Genomic DNA, 26,492 nt, shown 5'->3' on the forward strand with positions numbered 1-26,492 from the left:
ATGCGATTTCCATACTTTTGGAGCCCTGAAGAAAGACGTTCGTAGCTATCGATTTCCCTCAGAGGTAGAGGTGGACGCTTGGGTACAATCATGGTCCCGTCAGCAACGGTATATATTTTCCTTTAAGACGTTTACCATCTTGTCTCCCAGTTTATTGACAGTTATGGCAATTACTTTTGAAACAATAAACACTTTAAATACAATTTTTCCGTTCGTTTCGTTTTCAATTGACTGCTCCATAAATGAGGTCTATTTTCATTTCAACCTTCGACTGGTGGAGAAATGGATACCACAACGAAAATAAAAATGCCTTTCTTGTAACATTTTTCTAGGTACACCTTCAAGCGACTTCTCTACATGCATGCCGATCTGATATAATCGTTTGTGGTAGCGTGGGTACCAACTATTCCGTACCCTGTGATATTCGCCAGTTCCTTACGCTGGCCTCCAGCTCGTTGTCTGTGACGAAATGGGGTCATCATAGCCAGCGGTTGACGTGAGCGAAGAGATAAAAGTGAGAAGGAGCAAAGTTTGGGTTTTATGATGGGTGATCGAACTCATCCCATTCCAAACGCTCTAGGAGCATCTTCACTGCACATGCAGTATATAGCCGCAGATTGTCATGAAAAAGTACAGCTGTAAAACTACCGTAGGCTACCTCAGACTACCGTATGTAGCTGTAGACTACGGTAGCTTTCCTAGTAGCTTTCGTCATTTAAGATCATAGAAGGGTTACCAGTATATTAAGCTTGTTGCATACCTTTATGGCGTACGTTTGATCGCTTTGTCTGACTGTGCAATCAGTGTCACACTAGATTTCCCTAGAAACTGGAAGTGGTAAACCGTACACAAATTAAGTGAAAATCAAAAAAAGATAAAGATTTGTCGTATAGCACCAGAAAAAGCGATTTCCCCAAGAAAGGCAAAATAAAGAAAGCGCCAAACTATAACATATCAAACATTGCTTCAATATTTCATCAAGATTGTATAAAATATGTTTCTGTTTTTCATAAACAACTTTTGCTCTTGTCTTTAATAAGGAAACTGTCACCGTTGATCATGATAAACAAAGTAATGACGAAATAACATCAACATTTATACATATGTTGTTATTTTGTGCATGTAAACTGTACTTGTATTAATAGTAATTGGTTTGGTTACATGAAAGAGCAGACGTTACATGATAAACTAGTTTTCATTACTTATAAAATGCGAAATACATTTTTGAGGATATAAAATACACAACTGACTTATACTGAATTGTTAGGTGCAAAACAAACGAACAACGAACAAAGAAAAGTCATCGCTTCTGGTTTCTGTCTCACAGTCATTTCTGTTTTTTTCCCTACAAATGCTACCAGTACTATCCTTAATCCTACCGTTTACTGCAAAATTTATGCACTGATAAAGTTCGGTAGAGCCACAGTTCTGGTCGTGCGCAGGTATATGAAACGGGTGACAGTTATGTTACGTGGGCTGCATGAAATCAGGCGCTACCTCTCAGCAGGACATTGCACTTTCCAGCAGACTCTGTTTTATAGACTGTGCGCTCAGAACTGTAAAGGAAGGTGTGGCACAATAGACACTAATACCAGGGATGTTGCACAAAACATCTGTGCAAAGCTTCACCTGATTTTCACTGTGGTTTTCATTTCTCAACCGATAAGAGTTTGAGAAAATAAAATAAAGTTAAATAGCTTATGTAGTTCAAGTCCGATCACTCACTGTACGTCTTCATTCATTGTTTCACAATGTCTACTTGCGGGACGATAAACAATACCTTTTGAAGCTCGAGAGCCTTGTAAAAACTAAAGGAAGGAAGGAAGATTAGATTCAACGCTCCGTCAAGATCGAGGTCATTAGAGACGGAACACAAGCTCGGAATGTGTCAAGGACGAGGAAGGATCATGCCATATCAAATGAATCATCCAGACATTTGCCTGGAACGATTTAGGGAAATCAGGGAAAACCTAAACCTGGATGGGTGGTTGGGGGTTAGAACCCGCGTCCTGCTGCATGCGTGTCCAGTGTGCTAACCACTGCACTATCACGCCCGGTAGCGTTGTAAGTACAGTCACATGCTGAAAATGTTCAGCATTCAAAGGTAGTGATAGAGTTATAGGTTAAGTGTTGTATGATTCCAAGCTGTTGCTTCGTGAAGAGTTAGCCAGTGCAGAGACAGAAAGATGGTGGTCACGTGCTGACCTATGACGTCAGGCAGGTGCGGTTGCGTCTGCAGCCAGTTGCGAATGGCGGCCACTGCTTGCCGGATATCTGCGTCGCTCGTCCCCAGCTGCTGGCGCACAAGCGCCTTCTGCTCTTCTGTCGGGAACTCGAACGCCATACCTGCCACAGAGAGGGGAGTCGTCTTTTACTCTACCAGGCCATAGCATGTTCTTCTCGAGCTACCAAAAACTGTGTTAATACGAGGTGTTCAGAAATTCCCTCTACAAACTTTTACAAGTATTCCTGTTCTCATCTACCAGCGATATATTGTAATGTAAAATAAAGCTGGAAGCTTAAGATACATGCTTAGAAGCGACAAAAGGTTGAAACTGACATAGATAATAAAAGAATACAGCTTACCTGCACCAAGTTTTCATTCTCAAAATTTCTAAGACTGTTAGTGGGGAGTGTGCACATGATATTTTGAACAGAAATCTATGTCCAGAAACATGCTACAGCCGGTATAAAACATGTTTGCTAAGTAGGTATGCAATATGCTATCCGTAGTGGCGGGGAATTAGGTCATTTGATGTCTGTGACCTGTTTCCAGTCTCATTCACGTGTCTGTGAGTGTTAGATCGACATGGTTGAATACACGTTTGCAGGATACACCGGTATGATCCGTCTGAATGACCAAGGTCGTAATAATAGACGAGTTGCTAGTGGTCGTTATCAAGATTGTTCTCCACGACTTCCGACTCTATCGCATACTCTTCTCGCCACAATTACGCAACGGTTTCAAGAAACGGTACCTTCACCGTCAGCCGGTGTAACTGGTGCTACAAGGAGACGCCGCTCACACGTAGTGGAAGAGGCCGTACTGCACCACGAAGAGAACTCGTCAGCGAGTTCACGAGCAATATCTTTGGTTATTATTGTGAGCAATTGTAAAGCAAAAGATGTACTGGGTCACGACTAATCAATTTCTTGCAAATGTGGTCGCGTTACCAACATACTTTCAAATGGTTGCACCACAGGAACTCTACGTTGCTGGACATGGGTTACAATTCAAAATATTATCCACTCAGTCTCAGACCTAGACGTCTGTAACGGTAATTTTCCGAACACCCCATATAAGATCGTTTAAGCTCTGGTGGTCACCTGTTAGGCTGTCTATTGACTTTTGGCGACCGCTACGGTCGCAGGTTCGGATCCTGCCTCGGGCATGGATGTATGTGATGTTCCTAGGTTAATTAGGTTCAAGTAGTTCTACGTTCTGGGGGAATGATGACCTCAGATGTTTAGTCCCATAGTGCTAAGAGCCATTTGAACCATCTTTTGTATTGACTTTTGTCCCGGTATCTTGGTCTGACGTCTGCTTACAGATTTTTCTGACGTTTCCGAGGAGGACTGTCTGCCCCCAGAAATGTGGCATTAATCTCTAACAATACCAGCTACTCGTGGTGGAGAAACATCAGAGAAATCATTAAAGAAACGTCAAAGACCCTCAGACGAAACCCGATAGGCAGTATATCACAGATTGATAATCCACAGCATTGTATGTCCACTTATTTAGTATTAAATGAATATAAGCATACATACTTTTGATTGTTTTGACACCTTCAGATACATTTCCAAGTATTCAGTGTCTACTGTGTTCGGCACTACGTCCTAAATTGCTACACCATAGTTATTACTCTATGTTGGCCACAATCCCTGTTGTCGATGCTTGTCACCTTTCTGACAGAGATAAGGGTTCATCTGCGCGAGTGCAGCGCGAAAGGCGCCGTGTGACAGCGGCGGCTAGTTGTTATCAGTACAGCGAATAAGCAGGAAGTTGCCGCTGACTACGAAGGATCGCCCCACACGCACAGACACTGTCTTTACTTGGCTCTGCCCAAGGAGAAACGACAGTGCTCTGGTCTGTCGGAACGAGGATTGTCACAGTGTACGCCTGTCTCTAAAGCGCTGTGCACTTATGGAATATGTGAAAGGCAGACGCATACGGATTGTGTGTCGTCACTGTGTCGGACATTCAGTTCAAATGGTTCAGATGGCTCTGAGCACTATGGGACTTAACATCTGAGGTCATCAGTCCCCTAGAACTTACAACTACTTAAACCTAACTAACCGAAAGACATCACACACATCCATGCCAGAGGCAGGATTCGAACCTGCGACCGTAGTGGTCGCTCGATTCCAGACTGACGCGCCTAGAACCGCTCGGCCACACCGGCTGGAGGACATTCAGTTCCCTCAGGTACTGTGTACTGACGGCTTTGTTGCCATATCATGATTCTTCCATTCTTACTGTGCACTGTTATTTGCTCATCAAACCGCTGGTACGAATTTCATGCACTGTGAGAGCCGTAGAGGTTCAACACATACGTGTTCGCACTTTATTACAGAGGCATGATTTGAGTCACTCAGTGGGATAAGACTTCTGCGCGTGGTGTTATACATACTTCGTTAAAATAATTTTTTCATAATTCGGGGCCACAATCATAATAAATTTCTGTAAAGTCAGTACCACCATTAGACTGGTGTTTATTTACTGTTACATTTACACTTACACAATCATGATTTCTTTTTCAAAGTGCCATTATCAGGTGTTTTAAGGGTTATAAATTGCCTAAGATTGCATATTGTCGTATTAAAATACACTATAAGACACACTGTCTAAGAGTCTATATTTCTGGCAGATCTTCCTGCTTTGTTTCATTACTGAGTACACCATCTTGAGTCAATTTGCTGCTTTGTTTCATTACTGAGTACCCCATCTTGAGTAAATTTGCTGCTTTGATTCATTACTGAGTACACCATTTTGACTCATGATGGTGTACTCTCTAATGAAACAAAGTAGTAGGCTGTGCCAGAAATATCGATCTTAGACAATGAGTCTTATAGTGTATTTTAATACGACAGGCTGCTATCTTCGGCAATTTACAACACTTAAAACACTTGATAACGGCACTATGAAGCCGAAATCATGATCGTGTAAGTGTAAACGTAGCACTGTGAATAAACAACAGTCCAGTGGTGGTAATGACTTTAAAGACGTCGTTAAAACGTGGACAGTATATGCTTCAGTATTTCGTAGGCACATGCGTCAGTGAATCAGTGAAACATTGTAGCTCTTATTTTTAACACTGACCTGTTACAGATACACTCTGAGCTACTGTTTTCTATCTGTCATATGAAGGAAGTTTCAGGTTGATTATATAAATACTGCACTTAACGCGCAGCGCCCGAACCTAAGAAAGCTACCCATAAAGGGAAGGAACCGTTCCAAATACTGCCTTTGTTGTATGTTCACTGGTAGATGCTATACCAAACCTTTTCAGGTGTTTATCTGTGAAATAAGTAAAGTATAAACCTACTGCTATCCTTATAGTGGTTTTGCTGAGAGAACATCTTGCATTATTACATTTCTTATGTAATTTGCAGGGTGCAAATTACTGAACTATATGGGAAAAAAACGTAAATTAGTTTCGAACTAAGGGTTGCACACACTTTATCCAACATCTAATGGCCACTATAGATATTAATATTAAGGTTATAACATGTTTTATATGCCTGCCACCATTGACGATGTGGCGCAGGCGAATACCGAAAGTTTGTTTGAGCGTCCGAAGTGTCAGAACATCGGTGGTGTCGATGACGTCCTCAACGGCTCTTTTCAACTCAGCAATGGTTTTGGGGTTATAGCTGTAAACGTTGTCTTGAACACAGCTCCACAAAAAGGAGTCGTACGTGTTCAGATGCGGATAATATGGCGACCAATCGAGGCCCATGCGAATGGCCGCTGGGTACCCCAGAGTTAGAATGAGATCCTCAAAGTGGTGCTCCTGGACATCAAACACTGTCGTGTTCCAAAGGGGTCGAGCTCCGTGTTGCATGAACCATATCTCGTCGAAATCAGGGTCCCTTTGGATAATGGGGATGATATCATCTACCTAAATCTTCACACGTAACGTTGGGTAGTCACTGTTCCGTCAATATTTCGTGAATGGACATCGTGCACCATACAGTCACATGTTGAGGGTGAAGAGACTTCTCGATCGCGAAGTGAATTCTCAGTTCCCCAAATGCGCCAATTTCGATTATTGACGAACCCATCCAAATGAAATTGGACTTCATCGTTAAACCAAACCACGCGTGCAGAAAATAATTCTCATCATGCTTGACCAACCGTGCAATTTGATCATCCTAACGGGAACCGTTAAGAAGTTATGACGATTTTATTTCATATAGCTCAATAACTTTCACCCTGTAAACAGATTGTAGTTCCTGTAGATCTGTTACATTCCAGCGTAGGTGTCAGGTTCAGTTATTGGAGCATTGTTGAAAGTTTACTTACCTCTGGATTCCTGTACTGAATGACAAGAAGTAAAGAATACGATGATAAAACAAGTGTTAAACAACATGGAGTAATTTCTATGGTACTAGAGCTCGCTGCAGAGGTTAAAAACTGTAGAGGAAAGCGAAGATTGGGATACAACCAGCAAACAATTGAGAACGTAGATTGTACGTGATACTTTGATATGACGAAGTAAACACAGGAAAGGAATTTGCGGTGGGCCGCATCAAACGAGTCAAAACATTGTAGCATTTTCTGGGACTATAGAATAAGAAAGGGTGCACAGGTACGTTAACTCATCACACATTTATTAAAATTCTCACAGTTTCAACAGATTTACAGCTTTCGCTCTACACAACAGATTCTCTCAAAATTTATACCACCCAATTAGCAAATTTATAAAACTCAACCATTACTGACAGCTTTATTACTTCTACATCTACATATGTATTCCGCTAGCCACCAAAGCCGTGTGTGGCGGATGGCACTACTCGTGCCAGTCATATTGCTCTCCCTCTGTCCCACTCACGGATCGCGCGAGGGAAAAATCACAGTGTGAACGCCTCAGTACGAGCCCAAATTTTCCCTTATCTTTCAATATATGCTCTACAACCTCGGTGAAGATCGGATTTTGGGATGTAGTGAGCAGCCCCTTCCGTTTAGCGCGTCGTCTATCTGCAAGTTTGCCCCACTTTAAACTTATTTGTAACGCTCCCGCAATGGCTAAATGTACCAGTCACGAATCTTGCAGCTCTTCTTTTGACCTTCTCAATCTCTTGAACCACACCCAACTGGTAAGGTTCCCATACAGACGAACAATACAGACTGGAAGAACTAACGTATTGTAAGCAATTTCCTTTGTTGAAGGACTGCACCGCTTCAGAGTTCTACCAATAAACGTGAATTTAGAGTTCGCCTTACCCGTTACTTGTGCAATCTGATCGATCCTTTTCGAGGTCATTCCGAATAGTCACACCCAGATTCTTTACGGATGTTACCGCTTCCAAAGACTGGGCATTTATTTTGTACTCGTACATTAATGGGGATTTTCGCTTTGTTACACACAGTAGGTTACAGTTAGTAGTATCGAGAGATAACTGCCAGTCATTACACCACGCATTTCTTTTCTGCAAATCCTCATTGATTTGTTCACAACTTTCGGGTGATACTACTTTCCTGTAGACGACAGCATCATCGCCAAAGTCGAATGCCGCTGTCAATACCATCAACCAGATCATTAATATAAATTGTAAAAAACAACGGACCTGTTACGCTGCCCTGGGGCACACCTGATGTTACGCTTGTTTCTGGTGAAGTCTATCCATTCAGGACGACATACTGCTCTCTGTTTGTTAGAAGACTTTCTGCCCAACCGCATATGTCATCGGATACACCGTAAGCGCGCAACTTTGGAGCAATTTGCTAATGGTTTGAATTGTGTATAAATTTTGAGAGAAAGTGTTGTATAGAGCGCATGCTGTAAATCTGTTGAAACAGTTAGAATATTAAAGAATGTGGGATAAGTTAACGCAGCTTGACTTAGGCAATCGTTTTCACCGTTTCTTATTCTATGGCCCCAGAAGATTTTACAATGTTCTGACTGGTTTAACGCTGCTCACCATGGATTCATGTCCTGTATCAGCCTCGTCATCTCAGAGTAGCACTTGCAACCTATACCCTCAATTATTTACTGGCTGTATTCCGATCTTCATCTTCCTCTGCAGATTTTATCCTCTGTGGCGCGCTCTAGTACCATAGAAGTTACTCCCTGATGTCTTAATACCTGTGCTATCATCCCATCCCTTTTTTCTTGTGATTGTTGTTCATATTGATTCATAGCATTCTGATAAAATGAGTCTGGTATAGGAGGATCAGCGAGGTGGTATGAAGGAACTTCCACGTTTGATGTAGTGCCTCTGCCCCAATGTATGTGTATGTGTTTTTACTGTATATCCAGGCTACCGTCTGCAACACAGTCTCCGACCACACACTACTGTACCTCAGATCTTCAAAGCAACGACCCACTAACGACACTAGACACTACCTCTGGAGATCGAACGAAAGCAGTACAATAACAACCGAACCCCCAGCAGCCATTACGGTAAGGCGTAGTGCCGCCCTCGCTGCCAGAGATGTAGACGTAAACAGAGCGAGCACTACCACACTTCTGCGAATACGAGGCGCATAAGAAGACAGGCCGTGGTGCGTACGCCAAAACTTGTGATGCTTTAATTCTTACGATTGCCAGCAGCCGTCTCTGACGAGACCGTGTAACTGTTTGAGATTAATTTAATAATTATGGATTGCGCAATTAAATACATGCAAGCTCTCTATAGCACGGGACAAAGTTAGGACCTTAAGCGGGTACCGTTTCAAATACATACAGCCTTCCCGTGGGCCCTGCACGTAACTGAGCGTTCTCGAAGTGTGGCGGATAGGCCCCTCACTGTGACGTTCATACTTCTCGTGAGCCCAGAGCGAATCACGTCCTCCGTTCACGACCTTGTTGGGTTTGATCTTCAACTGACGTCGAGCTCACCGTCTCCTGCTGTCCATGCTCGAGCAGCCTATCCCTCGTTGACGACCACGGCCTCTTGGACTTTGTCCATGTATGAACAATCCACCGCAACCTCAGGGACTGCCTTCATCCAAGAATATTCTAGTCGAACGTTAGTGATCCTTTTACAGCCATGATCACTCTGCTTCACGTCAGTGATCGACTTCGAGACTCAAAAAGTAGTGCGGACTCACGATCCAAGAATTTACTATTATTTCCTGTTCATTAGGCTTAAAAAAGTACTATTGTTCCCTGCAATCTGAACACATCAGTTGTAGCTTGTTGATGCCCTCTGTCGCGAACTCTACAGTTTTGATGTCGTATGGATGCTGTTGAATAATAATGTCAAACAACTGGAAAATAAGATGCACACTGTTTTAAGATGTCACTTGTACACACGTTGTTACATTTGTATACCGGCTGATACCAATGCTTATACTCAGACTGTAGGGCCTGACACAGGATGCGGAAGTTCTTGTGTCATAACACAGGAAGTTGTGATCTTGGAAGTAATCGTAAGCCACTGCTACAAACAACAAAGATAGTCAGTGGACACTTGGCTGAAATTTCAACGATGATTATACACTGACTCTTCAGTACATAATCTTCGTCGGATTTAAGTCATGGGACAGCGATATGCACATATGCAGGTGGTGGTAGTGTCGCGTACACAAGGTATAAAAGTGCAGTGTATTGGCGTAACTGTCATTTGTACTCACGTGATTCATGTGAAAAGATTTCAGTTTTCTAGAAATTCCTACGCCAAGATCGTAAGTTCCTCTGTCACTTCCTTCAGTTGATGGTAAGCTTCTGAATCGTCCTCTATATTTGATTTTACACAAAAATGGGGCATTAGTGTGAAATTTCAGCTATATTTCTTTGAAGTGTGACGTGTATCATACCTCAACATAATATGAACGTAGTGAGAATAACAGGAATATTAATAATAACAAGAGCAGAACTTTCTTTTCCTTGGCCATAATCACTGGGACAAGCTTTTAGCGATCATTCCTTCATGTGTCAGTGTGTCAGAAGAGAACATGAAATGGATACATTTATATTTTTTTATTCGTTAAAAACAAGACAACATATAATGTTAGTATTTGGTACTGTTATTTTGTGTGTGCGTGTGTGTGTGTGTGTGTGTGTGGGTGTGTGTGTTTGTGTGTGCGTTCGCGCGGGCACATGTATACATCTTCCGGGAATGATAGCCAGTGTAAAAGGCAGGTATTCAGCCCTGAAGAGTGATTAGATCTTTTAACTATTTTCAGCAGAAATTTATATTACGAGTATTTTTATACATTTCCAAAAAACTGTCGTGCAAGAAGTCACGCACACAGATGTTAATGAAGGTCACGTATGTGTGAACAATTGCACTTGGAGAACAACGTTTGTAAGCAAAAATGATCCTACACTAACCACTGGCGAACAAATGCCACACTGCTCTGAGGTACAGTAAGATCTCAAATAGATATAGACACAGACTCTAAATACTTTAATGTTGCGATCATTACATACATGTGAGCAAACCTTTTTCCTTTTTCTTGGCACGGGATAGACACAAATGAACAGAGAGAAAAGTACATCTAACACTCATCTGTAACATATGTAAACTAACACTATGCGGAGAATTTAGACATTGAAATGCCAACGAAAGTTGAGAGATAAGGCCAATTATTTTTAGTATTATTTATCTTTAATAACAATTAACAGCAAATTACATATTTCCAACAACATAAGTTTTTGCTGCCGCATATCAGGAGAATATTGTCGCTTATATATTTGCAATTATTGTGTTTTCGGTGATGATACATCCTAATGTCAGAAACTATCCCATTATCGAGATGAGAGAATCTACCGACCCCCGTCAGAAATCAAGTCACAGTGTCGCTAAACATTTCTCACACGAGAAATCTATTTACCGGTCCCGAAGAAACTTTCGCTTAATAGCACTAGTCAACTGAAAAGCTATTTACGAAATACTTAGAAACCGAGTCATAGTTCCAGGGCAACTTAAATGTTTTTCGAGTATCTCTTCACGTAGATGGTGAGGGCCCGTACTCCCATACTCCGAGGCGCGTAGGGGACGATGCTGGAGATCCGCACCGCCGTACTAGGCAAGCTCCTAGCGGAGGTTGTTTGCCGTTGCCTTTCTCCGACCGCAATGAGGAGGAGTGATGATGATGGAAACTACACAACAACACACAGTCATGACGAGGGAGGAAAAATCCCTGACCCCGCCAGGTATCGAACCCGGGACTCCGTACGCGGGAAGTGAGAACACTACCGCAAGACCACGTAGAACAGTACATTTAAAACCTGTATCACAAGAGAAAGGAAATTAAGAATGCATTTTAGAAAATCTCCGTCACTTACACGTGTATTACGTCGTCTGACATTGTGATAACTTGGCATACTGAATGCTGTGCTGTCTGGATTTTTCCTAGTAGACTGAAACTGTACCTGTTTTCTAAGATAAAGTAAAAGTGACATTCCTGTTTCAGACATTTGTATTACAAAAGACTACAGTGTTTCCTCAGCTGGCCTTGCTTCCTGCAAGGAGCGTTGTGCAACCTGATGGAAGGAATGTCGCTCTCCGGATACACTCCCACCAGCCTTCTGGTCGTATTGCTCGGAATGTTCGCAGGCGATGGACCTGTTCTTCAGTGCTGGATGAAATGTTACTGAGTGGCATTAAAAACATTGTTTAGTTTTGTTATTTTGAATTAAAGAAGTTAATGCAATACATCGGAGCTCGTTCCCGTAAAACAAAGGAAAAGCACGTCAGCTAGGCAGGCTAGCTACCTAGTAGACAGAGCTGCTAAGGAATTACCATTTGGTAAAGGACGTAGGTAAAAACCCTGTGAAACCTACTTCGTTTTTCAAAAAAGAGACTTTTCGAATTTTGTGTGTTGGTACGATCGTGATGCTCAACAGTCCTATCCGGTAGAACTACAAATACAATTATACTCAATGTAAGTACGTAATATCATAATCTTATTGGTTTTTGCAGTAATTTTAATGCGTCATTTAGTTGTCAGATATACTTAGTGTGTATGTAGTATACAGTATGACTAATTTTGATCTCCAGGGTCACTGATGTATGGTTCTGATGCGGACACGACAGGTTACTGACTCATCCGCATAGATAGATCTGAAGATGATCCAGGGAGATCGAAAATCGTCATACTGTAAAAACGCCAGAATTGCAAACACGCAAAAATGTGCAGATGGGGCGGAAAATTAAAGATACATTGAAACTGTCTTAAATATCACTACATTCGTTGCCGTTTCATAATGCATATGTAGGCTACAGTGAAAACTTGTTGGTTTACTCTGTAGACGGGCAGCGGTTACACGTCCAAACGTAAAATTCCTGTCCATCAATTATGCCAGGAGACTCAGGGGATCATTATGAAGCGAATGAAGACAGTTGCAAGATCTACTTCGACTGTAGGAATACTGACATAAATTTTCCCGTTCCACAGCAACAGCAACTGTGTTTCTTTCGTAAATCATTAGGTTTCCGGATTTATGAACCGCAGAAAATTTCGTAACTACGATCTCAAGACTGCTATCTGAAAATGTTGTCTTATTAATTGTTGCTCGTTATGTGAAATTAAGTTCAAGGTTTTCAATATAGACCTGACTTCAGTTTCATTAATGTGTCTCATTAAGGAGGAAAAGTTTCATTTGGTTGTCCCAGTAACATTGATCAAAGAGATGACTCGTAGTTTCCCAGCACGCTAATGAAGAGAAGTTGTTTTTATTGTAAAGAAGGATTAAAATGGGTGTGAATTCCTAAGGGATCCAACTGCTGAGGTCATCGATTCCTAGACTTACACACTACTTGCACTAACTTATGCTAAGAACAATGCACACATCCACGCTCGAGGGAGGACTCGGGAGGGGCCGCGCAGTTCTTGACATGGCGCACTAAACCACGCGGCCACACCGCGCCTCGTAAAGAAGGATAGGAATACAGTAATCAGTCGCAATCGTATTAGATTTTTATGAGTGTTGCGTATCGATATTTCAGCTATAAATAGCCATCTCCATTTGGGTGAGCTATAGTTCATCAAACTCCCACCAGCACGTCATGTCACCATACAACTTTATAGGTGTAAGGACCGAAAGAAAATCGGTTTTGTTCCTATCCTTCCTTATAGTCACATAGCGTCACTGTGCACAAAGTTAATTATTGAGTTTATTGTCTGACACACTTTTCTTATGAGGTATTCACGTGATTCGACTGTCTCCAACAGAGACCTGTAGACCCTGCAGTCGAATGTTGCTATGCCACTACAGTCCAGAAAACATACTACTTGTTGTCAATCCAGACAGCGGATACATTTCATAACATGGTGCTACTCTTGTTCTAATTGAAGTACTAATAGACTTTTGTTATATCAAACTCAGTACTTTATATCAAACTCAATATGAATGCAAGCTCGCCCAGCTAGCCCAATGGAGTCAGTACTTTATATCAAACTTAGTATGAACGCAAGCCCGCCCGGTTAGCCAACTGGGGCTGAACGGCAGAATAAGAATGGGTTCGGTGTGGGGTGGCGGTGGGATAAGTGGACTGCTGTACCCTGTTATGTGGTTGTGTACCAATGAGAGCTAGGGCGGAGACGAAGCCTCTCCGCCGTTTCTAGGTCCCCAGTTCAATATATACATACATACAGAATGAGTGCAGCAGTGTGACCCTAGCTGAAGTATATAGCAGTAGTCAGTCCCAGCTGGATATTTGCACTGAGAGGCCACTTTGCGAATCGACGATCCTTCTCTCGGACTTACTCTTGCTGCACACCTTGTGTATGGAATGGAAAATACGCGAAAAATAAAAGACGTCCACTTTTCACGTTTACGCCATATCACATGAATTTTCTATTTCTTCAAATGGCTCTGAGAACTATGGGACATAACATCTGTGGTCATCAGTACCCTAGAACTTAGAACTACTTAAACCTAACTAACCTAAGGACATCACACAACACCCAGCCATCACGAGGCAGAGAAAATCCCTGACCCCGCCCCTGACCCCGTCGGGAATCGAACCCGGGAACCCGGGCGTGGAAAGCGAGAGCGCTACCGTAAGGCCACGAGATGCGGGCATTTTCTATTTCTAACTTTATCTGCGGGGGTACGTTGTGAAACGACTGCCTGGTGAAAATTTCAGACAACGAAGGACTGTGTGAATCGTCCGATTTCGGCAGGAATAAAACTTTTCAATGGTGCTGAGATTTCACTCATGACAGAAAATGTAGCAGATAATGAACGATTGAGAAGTTCCTAAGCCGAACTGAATCAGGTTGCGCACAGACTTAAAGGAAATGTCCTTCTCATCACCGTTAAAGTCACACAAGTTACGTAGAGTTCAGGGGATGATAAGCTTGATAAGGAAGTACTTTCGCCATAAAATGCCACTTATCATCAGATTCACGTGTTCTTGAGCTTATTTTGAGTTATAAAACGTTAAGGAGTGCAGTCTTATTTCAGTGAGACAGTAGTAGGCCCTAATGGAGCAGAGTATCGTTTGTCAGAGACTTCTGTACGCGTTGCCTGTCCGAGCATACTCCACCCACAATTTTAGAAAGACGTGTGTGGTTTTGCTACAGAACGATCAGCCAGCCCTTTCTTTAGTTGAGTGTCAGTTGCCAGACGAAATGCTAAAAATATCTCCAGGAAATACAGCTTAGCTGATTTCGCTTCGAAAGGGAGGAGGGCAAAGTCCTAAGACAGACCAAAGTGAGTGAGCATACTAAGACAACTCGTATCAAGCGTCACTGGAATACTCACGAAGTAAATAATGCGTTGCGTATCGTGTGACCGATGAAGCACGGAGGAGAAAAAATGTATACTAGCACTGCCAAAAAGGGCGTTCCATGCCAAGTTGATTCTACAAGTATCAAACGCAGGCCTCAGTTGGAGGGACAAGTTTCTGAGAACGTTCGTTGGCGCATTGAATTGCACGATAGTGAATCACGGACAGTTGGAAAACGGGATCAGAACAGAATCGAAGCTTTGGAGATATGGTACCACAGAGGAATGTTGAAAATTAGATAGACGGATAAGGTAAGGAATGAGGAGGTCCTCCGTAGCATCACCGAATACGAAACATACGGATAAGCGGTTAGCGCAGACGAGTAATTCGTGGCGGACTGCATCAGACCAGTAAGAGTAAAAATCAGTCCAGTCGTATTTTGAAAGGAACACATTGCACTCTGTTGGAGAAGTCTGAAGTTATCCACTTCACGTCTCGACCTAGATTCGTGCTCCGGAGAAACTGTATCATATAGGTGGCAAACCAAATCTTGGTGATACACAGTACACTTGAAACACTTCTGGTTAGTTCAAAAAATGGCTCTGAGCACTATGGGACTTATCTTCTGAGGTCATCAGTCCCCTAGAACTTAGAACTTCTTAAACCTAACTAACCTAAGGACATCACACACATCCATGCCCGAGGCAGTATTCGAGCCTGTGACCGTAGCAGTCGCGCGGTTCCGGACTGAAGCGCCTAGAACAATTCGGTCACAGCGGCCGGCTCTGGTTAGTTGTTGGATAATTCTGACGGCCGTCCTCATAAAACAAAGTTTTATGAAAGTGATGATGTTAAAGAGATGCTATTGCCTCATTGCTTTTCCTGCATTCTTATAGAAGCCTATAAAATTCTGACTTCACTTCAGGCTTTAATTGTACATTTAATACATGGATTATGTTATGGTTTTCTTCATTAAAAATAAACACTTGTTACCATGGCTGGATAGCTTCATAGATCAAGATTCTCTGGTATTTACCATAAGTTTCGTTTGCAGATATCCTAAATAACTGCATTATAGTAAAAGGATTGAATGACATTGCATGAGAAAACAAGCCTCCTCATATGTGACAACAAATATTCATTGTGAAAGTAGATCGTTATGATCAGAAAAGTGCCTAAGAAGAAGAATTAGGTAGAAAGGATTCAGTGTTAACCTACAGTCATCTGGAAAAAAAACACTGAAATACTGCGTCGAATATCCCAGAAAAGTATTTGATCATCACTCGTATAAATTGTGGAGAACCGTATAACTTGCTCATAATTCTCAGGTCCGACACATCGTAGTGTTTAATTAGGCACTACGATTTTCCCTACTAACGTTTTGAGTTGCTTTAGTTACTTTGCTCACTTTCTGACCAAAACACAAGCTATAATGTATCCAACGCTGAACACAACGTTACAAAGGACGTAATGTGCTTTTGGCAGGTGTATCGAAAATTATAGAGGTACTTACATTCTGTGCATATTCGCGAAAAGTAAGTAGGTCACATACCGATTTTATAACAAGTCACCAGAAAACAGTAAGTAAGGAATCTAAACCTGTTTATTCCGTCTAGGAATAGATTTCACCACTACTATCTAAATAAGTGTAACTACAAAGCTATTTTTTTTGTCTCATAGGTCTGAGTGCCTGTTGTTTAGCGCTTTTATTGTAGGAATTAAAGTGCACAATTATATTACGAGTAACTCCTCCACGTCCATCGTTGTTTGGGCCCAACTTTGAGACGTGTAGCAGCCAAATGGTATTAAGGGCTTTCGCTATTGTGATGGAACTTCTCGATGCTATGATAAGCGGTCAGTAGAGAATATTTATGATTTAACAAAGAGAATAAGAGACAGAGGAATTACAGACATTAGCTGCTAGTGAAAATTGTTTTAAATCAATGGGGAAGTCGTATATTAGTGCCGAACTGGGGCTCGAACGCGGGTCTTCTGCTAACCATTGCGCCATCCGGGCATGGCCGTCAGCGCCACTGCACGGACTGCTGTATGACTACTAGCAGCCAATGTCTGTAATTCGTTTGTATCTTAATGCATAGTGGCTTCTGTATCAACTGTGCAAGGAAATCACTACCTTGTAAAATTTTAAAATTTTCAAGTACTTATGTGATACCATTTCCCTTCAGTGATAGAGCAACACGTGTTCATCCAACATTCATATCGCAGTTAACAGCAGGAAACGGAAATGGAAGGAAGTGGCTACAGACAGAATTCGTTACAGAGACACTAAGTCACATACGAGCGCCTGGGTTACGATGTGATGATTAACAAGCGGGACACACACAAAACTTCTATCCAAGAAAATTCGGTAACTTCTGAGAGGTCTTTCTCATTCCAGGTTTATAGCCCTGTTACTATGGAGAAATGGTACAAATGGTTCTAAGCACTATGACAATATGACAATTCACACCTGAGGTCATAAGTCCCCTAGACGTAGAACTACTTAAACCTTACAAACCTAAGGACATCATACACATCCATGCCCAAGGCAGGAGTCGAACCTGCGGCCGTAGCAGGTTCCGGACTGAAGCGCCTAGAAACCCTCGGCCACAGCGGTCGGCAGGGAGATATGACCTACGATATATTTATGCTTGAAAAGATAGTCAGCAGCCACGCGAAGTAGCGAATAAGCAAAGTGTGCTACTGAGTACGAACGCGTCTGCAGACCGGTAATCACCTGTGTGGCCAGAGCTCCCTCCTCCGCGCGACTTGACGCAAGGGCGACCGCACAGCAACTACGAGCAGATCGCACGCGTGGCGGGTTTTATACCAGAAACCGCCAAGGACGTACACACGCCTGTTTCCTCATACAGTGTTTCCTTCTTCGCCACGATCACATTGTCGCACTACGATTGTTTACCGCACAGTGTTGCTTCGCATACACACCCGAATACAGTTACTTATTATAGGATAGGGGTTCCGCCCCTTTGCAAACATACGTTTTTTTTATTTTTACCAAAGATGTTTCAGCATCTTTGTGCCCACATTAGTGGGTGTGAATTTACATCGTTTGCTTTGCAGGTGACAAGCTATTCAGTACAGGACACCATAATGTTGGTCCGGCAAAACTGTATAATGAAAAATCACGGTAAGAAGCAAAACGAACCAAAACTTTCTTTAGGCCTCACTTTGTTAAATCAGTTACATCCTAAAACATGTTAACGTTTTAAATTTTTCAATAAACAAAAGCCCACAGATGCTGGCACAGAGATGCTGAAACAAGTTTGGGTGAAAAGAGAAAACAGTGTGTTTCCGAAAGACGGAACCCATATCCTATAATGTAACTGCAAATGCGGAAAGAAAGGACAAGAGCTGCAGATCCCGAAGATGAATTCTTACTTATTTTTACGTGTGTTCCCAAAACATTTGCTGGAGAAGCGGTGAGATATTTGCGTAAACAAATCGTACCGGTAACTTCCTGGCCATTCTTTAACGAAATTAAATGCTGCACCTCCTGTGTAATTTATTTGTAGCAGGAGTTTAAAATAAACAAATGCATAATTTCTTACTAACACACACACATAACCTTGCAGCTCGAGTTGTATTTATGAGGAATTTTTGTCAAACAACATATTTAATGTGTAAAAACACAAATAAAACAAGAACAGTTATTGCACAGCAACGTCTGGTGCTTGTTTTACCTTCATTAAAAATTATATGCATGTGAATGTTAAACAGCTGATTAATATACGTTTTCATCTTGCGTAGGAGCATCCGTTGTATCAGTGAGTTGTGGGAATATCTCCATAGGAAAGGTAAAACTGCTTACTTCCAGCTCAGCACAATGATCGGGATATTAAATAAATGCTTAGAATGGTGGCATCATAACGCTTGTTACAGACAGCAAGATGGATGACATTAGCAGCAGGTGCAACTCCTGTAACAGATGTGGCCAACGTTGCTGCTAGACGGTCTGTTTTACAGATAACAATGCTTGCCATGTTACTAATATTTAAGCAGTCCCTTGCATATTTTGCCCTTTGTAAGGACAGGTTTTGTCGAACGATCGAATATTGCCTTAAACGATCTCGAATATTCTAATGGAGTCGTATCTCAGACTATGTCACACACTCCAGATGTTGAAGACTTGCATGCATTTATCACGCTGTATGGGAACATTCGTTACTGTGTGATCTAGATACAACACACAGAATATACAGAGGGTGATGCCACAGAAGTCACGCACGTACGACGAAACGATGTTTATGTGCACGCTGTGTCAGTCTACTGACTCGTTTGATGCGGCCCGCCACGAATTCCCTTCTTGTGCTAACCTCTTCATCTCAGAGTATCACTTGCAACCTACGTCCTCAATTATTTGCTTCACGTATTCCAATCTCTGTTTTCCTCTACAGTTTTTGCCCTCTACAGTTCCCTCTAGTACCATGTAAGTCATTCCCTCATGTCTTAGCAGATGTCCTATCATCGTGTCCCTTCTCCTGATCAGTGTTTTCCACATATTCCTTTCCTCTCCGATTCTGCGTAGAATCTCCTTATTCCTTACCTTATCAGTCCACCTAATTTTCAACATTCGTCTATAGCACCACATCTGAAATGCTTCGATTCTCTTCTGTTCCGGTTTTCCCACAGTCCATGTTTGACTACCATACAATGCTGTACTCCAGACGTACATCCTCAGAAATTTCTTCCTCACATTAAGGCCGGTATTTGATATTAGTAGACTTCTCTTGGCCAGAAAAGCCTTTTTTGCCATAGCGAGTCTGCTTTTGATGTCTTCCTTGCTGCCTCCGTCATTGGTTATTTTACTGCCTAGGTAGCAGAATTCCTTAACTTCATTGACTACGTGACCATCTATCCTGATGTTAAGTTTCTCGCTGTTCTCATTTCTACTACTTCTCATTACCTTCGTCTTTCTCCGATTTACTCTCAAACCATACTGTGTACTCATTAGACTGTTCATACCGTTCAGCAGGTCATTTAACTCTTCTTCACTTTCACTCAGGATAGCAATGTCATCAGCGAATCGTATCATTGATATCCTTTCACCTTGTATTTTAATTCCACTCCTGAACCTTTCTTTTATTTCCATCATTGCTTCCTCGATGTACAGATTGAAGAGTAGGGGCGAAAGGCTACAACCTTGTCTTACACCATTCTTAATACGAGCACTTCGTTCTTGATCGTCCACTATTATTATTCCCTCTTGGTTGTTGTACATATTGTATATGACCCGTCTCTCCCTATAGCTTACCCCTACTTTTCCAGTATCTCGAACACCTTGCACCATTTTGTATTGTCGAACGCTTTTTCCAGGTCGACAAATCCTATGAACGTGTCTTGATTTTTCTTTAGCCTTGCTTCCATTATTAGCCGTAACGTCAGAATTGCCTCTCTCGTGCCTTTACTTTTCCTAAAGCCAAACTGATCGTCACCTAGCGCATTCTCAATTTTCTTTTCCATTCTACTGTATATTATTCTTGTAAGCAGCTTCAATACATGAGCTGTTAAGCTGATTGTGCGATAAATCTCGCACTTGTCAGCTCTTGCCGTCTTCGGAATTGTGTGGATGATGCTTTTCCGAAAGTCAGATGGTATGTCGCCAGACTCATACATTCTACACACCAATGTGAATAGTCGTTTTGTTGCCACTTCCCCTAATGATTTTAGAAATTCTGATGGAGTGCTATCTATCCCTTCTGCCTTATTTGACCGTAAGTCCTCCAAAGCTCTTTTAAATTGCGATTCTAATACGGGATCCCCTATCTCTTCTAAATCGACTCCTGTTTCTTCTTCTATCACATCAGACAAATCTTCACCCTCATAGAGGCTTTCAATGTATTCTTTCCACCTATCTGCTCTCCATTCCTCTTCAACTGTGTTGCCTACTGCGCTGTTCCTTATTGCTGTATCTATAGCGTTAGAGAACTTCAAACGTATCGTCATTCCTTAGAACTTCCGTATCCCACTTCTTAGCGTATTGATACTTCCTGACTAATGGCTTGAACTTCAGCCTAATCTTCATCACTACTATATTGTGAACTGTGTCTATATCTGCTCCTGGGTACGCCTTACAATCCAGTATCTGATTTCGGAATCTCTGTCTGACCATGATGTAATCTAATTGAAATCTTCCCGTATCTCCCGGCCTTTTCCAAGTATACCTCCTCCTCTTGTGATTCTTGCACAGGGTATTCGCTATTACTAGCTGAAACTTGTTACAGAACTCAATTAATCTTTCTTCTCTTTCATCCCTTGTCCCAAGCCCATATTCTCCTGTAACCTTTTCTTCTACTTCTTCCCCTACAACTGCATTCCAGTCGCCCATGACCATTAGATTTTCGTCCCCCTTTACATACTGCATTACCCTTTCAATATCCTCATACACTTTCTCTATCTGTTCATCTTCAGCTTGCAACGTCGGCATGTATACCTGAACAATCGTTGTCGGTGTTGGTCTGCTGTCGATTCTGATTAGAACAATCCGGTCACTGAACTGTTCACAGTAAGACACCCTCTGGCCTACCTTCCTATTCATAACGAATCCTACACCTGTTATACCATTTTCTGCTGCTGTTGATAGTACCCGATACTCATCTGACCAGAAATCCTTCTCTTCCTTCCACTTCACTTCACTGACCCCTACTATATCTAGATTGAGCCCTTGCATTTCCCTTTTCAGATTTTCTAGTTTCCCTACCACGTTCAAGCTTCTGACATTCCACGCCCCGACTCGTAGAACGTTACCCTTTCGTTGATTATTTAATAATTTTCTCATGGTAACCTCCCTCTTGGCAGTCCCCTCCCGGAGATCAGAATGGGGGACTATTCCGGAATCTTTTGCCAATGGAGAGATCATCATGACACTTCTTCAACGACAGGCCACATGTCCTGTGGATACACGTTACGTGTCAGGATAAACGATGGGAAAGGGCTCCATCATCTTACCACTATATTCAGGACGTCCTTTTTAATATCTTGGAGTCATCGGGAAATCCATTTATCCTATGATGTGCAACAAAATAAAGTTTACACTTCGTTTTCAGGCATCTTGACGCTCTCCTCAGTCGCTTAGATGCAAATTTCTCAGTAAAAATGGTCTTCTGGATTAGTAATTTCATTCGGTTATTTGACTTTCATTAGGAGCTCCTATTAACAGCGTGACTTAAGCACATATCGTCGCTAATCGTAAATTGTAAATTTGTGACACACTCATGTCAAACCATCAACACGGGCATTATTACTTTATTGTCTTAAGTAATCTTGTTTTTTTTTGGAAGGTGGGGAACTCATGACACTAAGAAAAGAAAGAATACGGAGCACATACTTTGATCACTTGGATATTCATCCATTCCAGCATAAAAAAAGAGGGAAGATCTGACGACGATGATGGAAAATTAATTCCAGCACCGTTTTTAAGCACTGCGTCTCATCCAAATTAAATTTTTAAGTCTTGTTAAGCATTACAAACTCCCGCTCGAAATAATAACTTAGCTCGTGAGTTACTAAGTGACGATAGTGGAAGCAATTCGAAGACATTTTTGACGTAGACGATATTAAAACGAGACACGTGATTAAAGATAGTGAGTAATGAATAACAATAAGTTACAGATGAGCGAAACAGTAGCGTTTCTACTGCTTCTGTCAGTTCAGAACATCTCAAGCTTCGTACATTTTTGAAGCTGGGAAATCGTCAGAACGTTCCACCTCACGTATTACTTTCGGCGTACAAAGTAAAATGTTTGAATCAGTGGCAGTTGGGGAAAAATAGATTTATTTACTGCTCGCACTTTGTCTGAGCTTTAGGTAAATTGTTGACAAAATTAACGAGGTAGTTAACAAAACTCGCTCTATTACACTAGCTTTGATCATAATATTGTTAAATATTAATCCCGTTAACTGTGAATGAATATTCGTGATCATTAAAACGTAAGTGTTATTTGCATTTCATGGCTAATATACTCTCTAACCACCTCCCAGGTATCCATATTAGTGACGCCATTTATTATGTTCTTGTTTTGTATGATATAACATAAAAAGAAGGAATAAATAAAATACACTTATACAGGTATAGATCCATAATGACTGATTATCAGTTCGTTATGGCTATTGGAAACCATTTTGTATACAGTTTCCTGGCGGGAATTCTACGGTCTGTGGTATTTGTATGAAGGCGTTCTGAAAATTAATCCCTCCAAATTTCTTACGTGAATATTCTTAAAGATTTTTCAATAAAAAAAAACGTCGTTAACATTCTACTTCTTTATTGTTCATGCCACATAAATTGTTCGAAGGCATTACTTTTCAGCAGGCCTTCTTATTTCAAGTAGCATCTATTAATTGATGCGATCGTGATCTCTGTATCACGGGCGTTCCCTACTTCTTGGTCGGTATGTAATGTTGTCCCTGAAGATATTACCTAGTAATTGTAATCGCTTTGGAGTAGACGATATTGATCATGAAACGACTTCTGAATTTAAAAAAAAATGATTCAAACGGCTCTGAGCACTATGGGACATAACTTCTGAGGTCATCAGTCCCCTAGAACTTAGAAGTACTTAAACCTAATCAACCTGAGGACATCACACACTTCCATGCCCGAGGCAGGATTCGAACCTACGACCGTAGCGGTCACGCGGTTCCAGATTGTAGCGCCTAGAACCGTATTTTTTTTAAATCTCATTTTGTTCATTTTCGTTCCTTGCATCTGCCCGGGGCGGATGTCACAAGACATCCGTTTCAGTTCGTCGTTGATCCATTAAATCAGTTTTTTTATTACAGAGGGCAGCTAACCCTCTCACCAAACACGCTGAGTTACCGTGTCGGCAAACCGCTCGGCCACTCCGGCCGGCCTTTGAATTGAGTAAAAATTTCAAATACTTTCTTTTTAATGTCTAACTACAATCACAGAAACTCCATATTAGCAAACGTAAATTTTCCTTTGTAATCCTTTGAAAGCACGCACATCTCGCACATGCACAACGCTGTTTCTAAAATTTTACTATATCCTTTTGTATTTTATATTGAAGTCTTACGTGGCTTGTTCATAATATTTCTGTATTTTGAGTTATACATGAGCTTTATTTCCATAGACGAAACGAAGTAAACGGAAGCTAAAATAGAGCTTGGTGTTTACTTCTGTAAGGCAATGCCTGATTATAAGTGGAAGTTGTTCTGTAACACAACGTAATAGTAAGCTCGATTTAAAAGTGAGAGGAGTACGTGAGTTACAGCAAAAGTGAAATCGATTACGTTCTTCATAAACGTTTTGACTACGATAAAATCCTTCATACATTTATATTTGGTAAGTTGTACACTTGCCAAAAAAGTGGATCTACATTGTTAATAGCAGCTGTCCAGTAAGATTTTCATCTTGTTCTGTGCATTTTGGTTTCGGTCTGTCACTTAGTTTCTTGGATTATAACTTGCCGGAATGTACACTATCAGAAAAGAAAATGAGTACACGACGTCGATCTTGATCCGTTGACGGCACGTACTATCTCTACTGATAATGGTTTCAACATCTTCCTCCAACAGACAGGGTAGCAGCATAGCTACAAGAGCGTCATCTGTGTCTACTCTTTAATAGGGAACGGTCATAGACAGAACGATCAGCGTGGTGCAAACGTGTGAAGAAAGCTGGCAACCATACCAGGGAAAAGCACGCGTGCTGGCGGGATGGTTTTTTCGGAGAACTGCCACTTTAAGTACGAGTATGATGTGCTGTGCAAGTTGGGCAACGATGCTGGAATCACTGGTCACGTTAACATTCGTACAGCAAAAGACGAGGTTCTGGACGTCCTCGCAGGACAGACGCCGGCAAGAATCGTTGTATCATAAGGCAGCCGTGGCAGATCGTACAGCTACCATGCAAAGATAAGAGGGCTTTTGAGCCCAACCGTGTCAATACGAACTGTTGCGAACCGGTTATTAACAGTGGAACGATCAGCACGCACACCTCTGGCCCCTCTTGCACTAGCACCACACTATCGACGTGCACCGCTCGACTAAGCCGTCAGAAGATCACTTGGAATGGCGTGCCGTGGTCCCAGCGGTGAAAGCAGATTCTGCCTCGAGGCAAGCGATGGTTGCCCGCGCGTACAACGTAGATCTGGTGACCGCTGTCTCGTGGAGTATATCCGTCCATCCCGGTCCAGCCACATGCGTTATGGTGTGTGGTACGACATGCTACAGATCTCGTTCACCTTTGGTCTTCCTGGAGGGGATGATAGCCAGCACTCGATAAGTGCCGAATTGTGTTAGATTCTTTTGCCGTTCTAGCAACAGGTTCAAAAGTGGTTCAAATGCCTCTGAGCACTACGGGACTAAACATCAGAGGCGATCAGTCCCCTAAAACTTAGAACTACTTAAACCTAAGTAACCTAAGGACACCACACATATCCATGCCCGAGGTAGGATTCGAACCTGTAACCGTACCGGTCGCGCTGTTCCAAACTGAAGCACCTAGAACCGTTCGGCGAGACAGGAAAATGATTTTGCTCCAACGTGCTCTGCAAGACGCCCAGCAACTTCCCCGGCCAAATCGATCTACGGACTTTTCTCCAATGGAGAACGTTTTAGATGAGATGGGGTGGTAAGTGACTAGTGTGACACGTCAACAACAACCCTTACAGAACTACGTGCTCAGATCGAGCAGGCGTGGCATAACATATCCAACGATAGTATTCGCCATTTGTACGATCGACTGGATGCCACAGTCAGGGTCTGCATTGCTACTCATGGATGCTACACCACTTACTAGTAAGGGTGTTTCAGCATGAGTCGATATCTCGTACATCAGAACCCCTTTTGCTATTGATAAGGAAAAGAAATCATTTTGGGGTGCCCGAGCGGTTCTAGGAGCTACAGTCTGGAGCCACCCGACCGCTACGGTCGCAGGTTCGAATCCTGCCTCGGGCATGGGTCTGTGTGATGTTCTTAGGTTAGTTAGGTTTAATTAGTTCTACGTTCTAGGGGACTGATGAGCTCAGAAGCTAGTCCCATAGTACTCAGAGCCACTTGAACCATTTTTCATATAACTGCGTAGGCTTCTGTGTCCAGTGTCAGCCGATATAAAAGTTTTCTGGGTATGGTACCGCGTCATAATGTATAAAACTACTGCTGGAGAGAGACCCTCGTTTCGGCCACGGTTGCAGCGGCGTTCTTCTGGGTCTACTGGTGCGTTCAGGCAATGCAGCAGACCCAGAAAAAGGCCGCTGCAACCGTGGCCGAAACGTTGGTTTCTATCCTGCAGTAGTTTTACATACTATGACACGGTACCACATCCGGAAAACTTTTATGTCGACGAAATCATTTCTTGTACTCCGTACGCACTGTTGCAAAAATAAACCTTGAATTAAATGGAAACCTCTAGAAGAGTGTACTTATTTTCTCCCGGTACTGTGTATTTATGAGATACGAGTTGCATCTAAAGCCATGAAATGTCACGATCGTATCGGCATTGCTAGGAAAGTAAATGGCAGACTCCTGTGCAATGGTAGAATATTAGATAAATGCAATCAGTCTACAGCTTATGGAAGGCATTACTTGCAAAACTTTTATATGACTCATCTTAGGATAGTGCTCAGCGATGTGTGACCTGTACCAGACGGCGCTAGGGAGGA

The 26,492-nt window shown here is 42.1% G+C and overlaps 1 protein-coding gene across 1 annotated transcript in view; it reads right to left on the reverse strand.

Moving 5' to 3' along the window:
• The window catches only part of LOC126267259 (alpha-tocopherol transfer protein-like), a 56,437-nt gene extending 38,794 nt beyond the window's left edge, over positions 1-17,643 (reverse strand). Inside the window, exons 1-2 of the mRNA XM_049972324.1 lie at positions 17,588-17,643; positions 2,206-2,346 (exon numbers count right to left, since the gene is read on the reverse strand). Coding sequence (XP_049828281.1) covers positions 2,206-2,344 — 139 coding nt within the window. The 5' untranslated portion in view covers positions 2,345-2,346; positions 17,588-17,643. The remainder of the gene's footprint in view (positions 1-2,205; positions 2,347-17,587) is intronic.
• Positions 17,644-26,492: the final 8,849 nt, after the last annotated feature.

The sequence above is a fragment of the Schistocerca gregaria genome, chromosome 4 (genome assembly GCF_023897955.1).
Source record: "Schistocerca gregaria isolate iqSchGreg1 chromosome 4, iqSchGreg1.2, whole genome shotgun sequence".
Classification (NCBI taxonomy): domain Eukaryota; kingdom Metazoa; phylum Arthropoda; class Insecta; order Orthoptera; family Acrididae; genus Schistocerca; species Schistocerca gregaria.